Source organism: Vigna umbellata, chromosome 6, assembly GCF_029865625.1.
Source record: "Vigna umbellata cultivar VRB3 chromosome 6, Vumbellata_1.0, whole genome shotgun sequence".
Taxonomy (NCBI): Eukaryota; Viridiplantae; Streptophyta; class Magnoliopsida; order Fabales; family Fabaceae; genus Vigna; species Vigna umbellata.
This window is the reverse complement of record NC_142170.1, coordinates 11,744,720-11,750,791: the sequence shown is the minus strand read 5'-3', so window position 1 is coordinate 11,750,791 and position 6,072 is coordinate 11,744,720. Positions and strand designations below refer to the sequence as shown.

Sequence of the window (6,072 nt, the reverse complement as noted above, 5' to 3'; positions counted from 1 at the left end):
TTGACATTAAAAATGTATGAACTAACATTAAGTTTTTCTTCATTACGAAAATGTCATAAGTTATTTTTGATATTGGACTTATTGAGGGCTGATGTCAAATTGGTAACTTTATAAACATTTTTGTTTTGATGTAATAAAACATATAATGATACAATGTTAATTATATACAACAATAAGATTAAATGTGACACATAACACTAAATAATACATTAAATATAATAAATAATACTTTTTCCCTTTATTTATAAGACTCAAATTTTATAAGACTGAAATTAAATAGTGGTGATGGTATTTTTTATAGACTGGAACAATAAATTTTTTATGAATTGTTTTCATATTAAAAACCCTTTAAAAGGAAAAAACTTGCATTGTCAAGCTATTAAAAGAGAAAGAAGAATATTAATGACAAGAATAATTTAAAAATATGAATCGAAACAAATTTATTATTATTAATTAAATTAACCAATTTTCTTGATGATTTGAATACTTGAATGTTCTAAATAGAAACACAAAATCTTATGATAAAGGATGAATTTAAGACCATTTTCGTTCAAACAAAATTTAGTTTAAAGCAAGTGTTTTAAAACTTTAAAAATTTATCAATTGTCCTTTCTAATAGTATTCGAACTCTCTACTAACTGTGTTAGTTAATTAAAGTGATTCTCTGAACTAATTTATTTATTTTTACTAAAAATTTGTATTATTTAATTATGTCATAGGTTTTTAGAATTTCATAAACTTTCCAACTTTTTGTAATTAGTACTTAAATTAATCTAAAGTAATATTACAAACAACCTTTCTTATAAAGAAAGTTATTTGAAATTACAACTGATTCATTGATTGAGTATAATAACTATTGATACTAAATTGACAATTTTTTGTATTGAAATTTAATTTGATGGATGTTTGATGTTTGGATTTATTTTTGAAATTGACAATGACTTGGAAGCATCAAAATAAGTGTTTTTGTTTATTTTTGAATAAATTTTGTTTTCTTTGAATTAAAAATGTGTTTTAAACATGCTAAAATAACTAGTTTGGTTAAATGCAGTTTTTGGTGAGTTTAGTTTTATACATAAACTATTATTTTTTTGTCTCGCTTGAACATTGAGTTGTTGTTTAAACAAAGTAAACTCTCACTAGAGATGATCTTATACAATATGAATGATTGTAACATTTTTTTTCTATATTAAGTGATATTTTTAAATGTTTAAATCATCATTAGTTCAAATATTAAATATAATAACAATACAATATTATATTTTATTAATTAAAATAATTATGAATAATATACAGTTCTAATATAAATTCACTTATTATTTGTTAACTATTTCGTAATTACTATATTATCTTTAATAAATAAAATTTATTTTTTATCTTAATAATATATCAATAACATGAAGTTTACTTATTAAATGTAGTATATTATATATATTGAGGGGATACATTAAATGCAATATTATATACTATATTTAATACACATAGTAAATACTACTATTATGTGTCTTTTAAATGCACCCAATTTAAATGCATAATAGTGAAGGTACAAATATAGTGACATTATATTGAATATATATTAATTATATTATTTTTGAATATGTATATGAAGATTGTATTAATTATAGATGGTATTTAATAGGAAGAAAAAAAAGAGAAGGAAAAAGAGGGAGAAAGTGGAAATACAGAAAGAGGTGGGGTTAGAAGAGGAAAGAAGCAAAAAATGTGTGTTGTGTTAGAGTTATTATATTTATTTGTTTATAAGGTATAGCTGGTAACTCGCACATAGTACCTCACTCATTCCATTCCGTGTCCAAAGTTGCAAGTTATCTAAGCCAAAGCCCACTTTCTGTTTCACTCTCTTGGCTTCTCTTTTCTCTTTTCTTCTCTTCTATTCTCTTCTCTTTCCGGCAACACCATGCCTTCACGCCCCAGACACCAATTCCTCCATTTCTGAGATCCGAACCTTCTCATCTTCAGGTACCCTTCTTCCACATTTCTATTTTCTCTCTTCCCTTACAAAATCAATCATTTTCTTTTTTCTAAATTAATCTTTTATTTGGATCCGAATCTGGCTCCCGCTCCTTCAATTGGATCAGACCACACCCTTTTTCTCAAATTTTTTCATCACGCCCTTACCGTTTCGCTCAACCTTCCTTCATTTACTATTCTCCCGAATTTTGCAGATGGTTCTCTCTCCCTAGCTTGGAATCAGGCAGGAGAATTTGCTGGGGGGACCTTCAATTTCGAATCCTCGCGTGATTCACTCGGTATTGCCCTCGCGTTTTTCTCTCTCTATTTTCGCCAGAGTTGTGCTTTTGTCTTCGTTTCTAGAGGGGTGGTTTGTTTTTTTTACTGTAAGGCTGTTACGGAGTAGGCGGATTGATTGAAGATTGGTGCATGTAGATTGTGTGGTGAATTTGTTTTTATGGGTAAAGGCGGCGGATGAATTGAAGGGATTGTGGGGATGATAATAGTAATAATGGTTTTTGCTTCTTCTGCCTTTCATGGTTGATTTTCCGTCTGCTATGGTTGTGTTGGGGTGTACTGAGGATTCCTTGTCATGACAAAAAGATTACGTTTGGGTTGTTCTTTGCAGGCGGAAGACGATGGACAGAAAGTGAATAACTTTTTGGAAATGGATAGGGGGGAAGGAGTGAATGATGGTTTTTCTGGACCTGGACCAAATGATTCGCTTCTCCCTGGTCTGATTGATGATGTTGCCTTGAATTGTCTTGCCTGGGTTAGTGGATCCGATTACACCTCACTATCGTGTATTAATAAAAGGTTCAATAAATTGATCAGTAGTGGGTATCTATATGGGTTGAGGAAACAATTGAAGGCTGTGGAACATTTGGTGTATATGGTTTGTGATCCGAGAGGATGGGTGGCATTTGACCCCAAAGTAAACAAGTGGATGTCATTACCTAAGATACCTTGTGATGAGTGCTTTAACCATGCAGACAAGGAGTCCTTGGCCGTGGGCTGCGAACTGTTAGTCTTTGGTCGGGAAATGATGGAGTTTGCCATTTGGAAGTATAGCATGGTTTGCCGTGGCTGGGTGAAGTGCCAAGGAATGAACCAACCTCGCTGTTTGTTTGGATCTAGTAGTCTTGGTTCAATTGCTATTATTGCTGGAGGAAGTGATAAGTATGGAAATGTTCTAAAATCAGCTGAGTTGTATGACTCTTCATCAGGTATGTGGGAGCTTTTACCGAGCATGCACACTCCACGTAGATTGTGTTCTGGTTTTTTTATGGATGGCAAATTCTACGTGATTGGTGGAATGTCGAGTATAACCGTTTCATTAACTTGTGGAGAGGAATATGATCTTAAGACAAGGAATTGGCGGAAAATAGAGGGTATGTATCCATATGTTAACGAGGGTGTTCAGGCACCGCCACTTGTGGCGGTTGTGGATAATCAGCTATACGCAGTTGAGCATGTAACTAACATGGTGAAGAAATATGACAAGGACAAGAACACCTGGAATGAGTTGGGGAGGCTTCCAGTCCGGGCAGATTCATCTAATGGTTGGGGGTTAGCTTTCAAGGCCTGTGGAGAGCAACTTTTGGTTGTGGGTGGACAAAGGGGTCCAGAAGGTGAAGCAATTGTGCTGAGTTCATGGTGTCCCAAGTCAGGGGTCAGGAATGGCACCATAGATTGGCAGGTACTTGGTGTGAAGGAAAACGTCGGGGTTTTCGTGTATAATTGTGCTGTAATGGGTTGTTGAGATAATTTTAGATTGACTCAACAGAGGATGCTGGTATCCACAATCTGACTTAGCCTTGAAGGGTGCCTCCATGTTCAATCACCTCATTTACTGAGTTAATTGTTGCAGGGATAGCTTTCCAAATTTGGTTTCTTTCTTTTTAACATGGTTTATTTGGATGTATTTCTCACATTCCTGGTCCATAATTCTAAATTGCTTTTCAGATTACTGAGTAGGCTTACATAGATATGTTCTGTTATCTTTTTTAGCCAAATATGTAAACCAATAAATGAAAGATTTTCATTGTTTAATGTTCATTGTTTGCTGCTTCAATCATGTTGTGTATATATAGTATGTTTGTCACAATCTGTGCCGGTCGTGATGACTAGAGAAATCTAGTGTGTTGTGGGGGAAGGGTTTGTCAAATTGTTTTGTCTGACCAGAGTTTTATGAGTTTAGTTTCTCTGGGACTGTAGGCTGTAGCCAAGGTGCTCAGAAAAGGTGAAATGAGAGAGACCGGTGCTAATATTTTGCTCACCAATCTATCACCACATTTGGCTCAAAATTTGAATGTTGCATTTGAAGCATAGCTGAAAACAAAGTTACCAGCTATTTTGATATCATTTTCTTGGTGCTACCTTTTTGTGTAGCATGAAAACGAGGTCCCCTCATGTCTATAATCTGTTCCTGCTCTTTGTTTATCCCTCCAGCTGTACTTCCTGAATTAAGGTCTAGTTTTCTTCTACCCATTTATGTGGTATGAACTTAATCAACAATGTGACGTTAAAATGATTTGTCTTCTCAAGCCTTGGAAGATTAATTGGGACCATGCTTCATTACTCTATTTGATCCCTTTGTCCTCAGCGTTAGTAACCCTTTATTTAATGCTTCACACTCCTTAGTACATCCTGTACACTCTTCATCATCAATTTGATGTTGAGATCAATACATTGTTTGACCTCTTTCCCCGCCAACCAACTACGTCATTTTGTGAATCATCAAACAGCCTCAGCTCAATCCCCACTTTATTTATTCATTAATCATACTTCCACACTTTTCTTTACTGTAACTCATTCTTTATCCTTATTTTCATTCACACTGTATGACAGCAGTCAGTTAAAGAATGCGATTCATTTTAGTTATCACTATTGTTTGAGAATGGAATCTCCTCACTTTTACTCTAAAGAACTAAAATTTCCCTCCACTCAATTTTGTACCCAGTTTTCTATTGGACAACTTTGCGTGTGTGAATAAATTGCTCACTGTTTCCAGTAAGTGATTTGGAATCCTGTTCTATAAAATGACGATGATGCAACTTACTCCATATATCATATTAATCCAATTCCTTTTATTTTAAAGAGACAAGTATTGAAGTGATTATCTGTTTTATTTTTGTTAGATTTAACTATTATTTTGCTTATTTTATTCTATTTTAGGTTATAAAAAAAGGCAAATTAAGGATTGCAATGAATCAAGAAGTATTAGGAATCTTAGATGAAATTGAATAAAGATTAGTTCAGACCCTTAAATGCAGTTCTTTAATGTTCAGGTTATTCATTTCATTTGTGCTCATCAAAATAACAAATCATTCATGTTCTACTCAAGATAACAACTCAATATGTTATTGTCCTTATTTATATGTTGACGTCTCGATCTCTATTTTAATATTCTTATTGTTTCGAGATTCTAATTTTTTCCTTCTAAATTCATATTAATTTGAATGGAACCTCCTTCATAGACCAAATTCTTAATTTTTAATAATTCATTTAATTTTTTTCAATTAGTGCACAACTAATAGTTGTGCATGATCTGAGGTTATTGAATGTGAATTTTTTTTTAAAATATGTATTGGAAATATTTATCTAAACTCTCAATGAAGGTTTTTTCTTCTATAACATTATTGTTTGTTTTTAATTTCAATTACTATTTTCTCGAATAAATTAAGACAAAATCTTTCACCAGTTGATTTTTTTATAACTGTTTTAATAAATTGAGATAGTCACTCTTTAATTCTTAAGAACATTATGGTGTTTTATTGTTTATCAAGTTCTTGCACTTGTCTATTCTGTGCAGTTGTGATTCCATTTTATTTATGAACTATTTTATAAGAGCTGGGGTTGGCCCAAAAATAAGAAGCCCAATAATTTGGAATTAAAATTATTATGGAGAATTACCTAATATAGCTCCACCATCCATAGTTAAATATACTATTTAAAAGGACAAGTCAACTTTCAACAGTACCTATTTGTTCGCTAATTCATAGGAATTTCTAAAGTTACGAGATAAGAGAATAAAAATTATATAATAGGTGATTAAATGAGTAATTATAAATACGATTACTCTTTATAATGAAAAAAGATTGA

The 6,072-nt window shown here is 32.3% G+C and overlaps 1 protein-coding gene across 2 annotated transcripts; it reads left to right on the top strand.

The window, feature by feature from the left end:
* Positions 1–1,788: 1,788 nt before the first annotated feature.
* Positions 1,789–4,026, top strand: LOC124839909 (F-box/kelch-repeat protein At5g60570-like). Of its 2 annotated transcripts, XM_047315870.2 has the most exons (3): positions 1,789–1,977; positions 2,184–2,267; positions 2,597–4,026. In XM_047315870.2, the coding sequence occupies exon 3, from the start codon at positions 2,636–2,638 to the stop codon at positions 3,728–3,730; it is 1,095 nt and encodes a 364-aa protein (XP_047171826.1). In that variant the 5' UTR covers positions 1,789–1,977; positions 2,184–2,267; positions 2,597–2,635; the 3' UTR covers positions 3,731–4,026. The 2 variants fall into 2 exon arrangements, with proteins under 2 accessions (XP_047171826.1, XP_047171803.1); XM_047315847.2 differs by having other exon boundaries at positions 2,184–4,026.
* Positions 4,027–6,072: the final 2,046 nt, after the last annotated feature.

Excerpts from the sequence above, each read along its gene's own strand:
- LOC124839909 (XM_047315847.2), top strand. The coding sequence starts at position 2,561 with ATGACAAAAAGATTACGTTTGGGTTGTTCTTTGCAGGCGGAAGACGAT.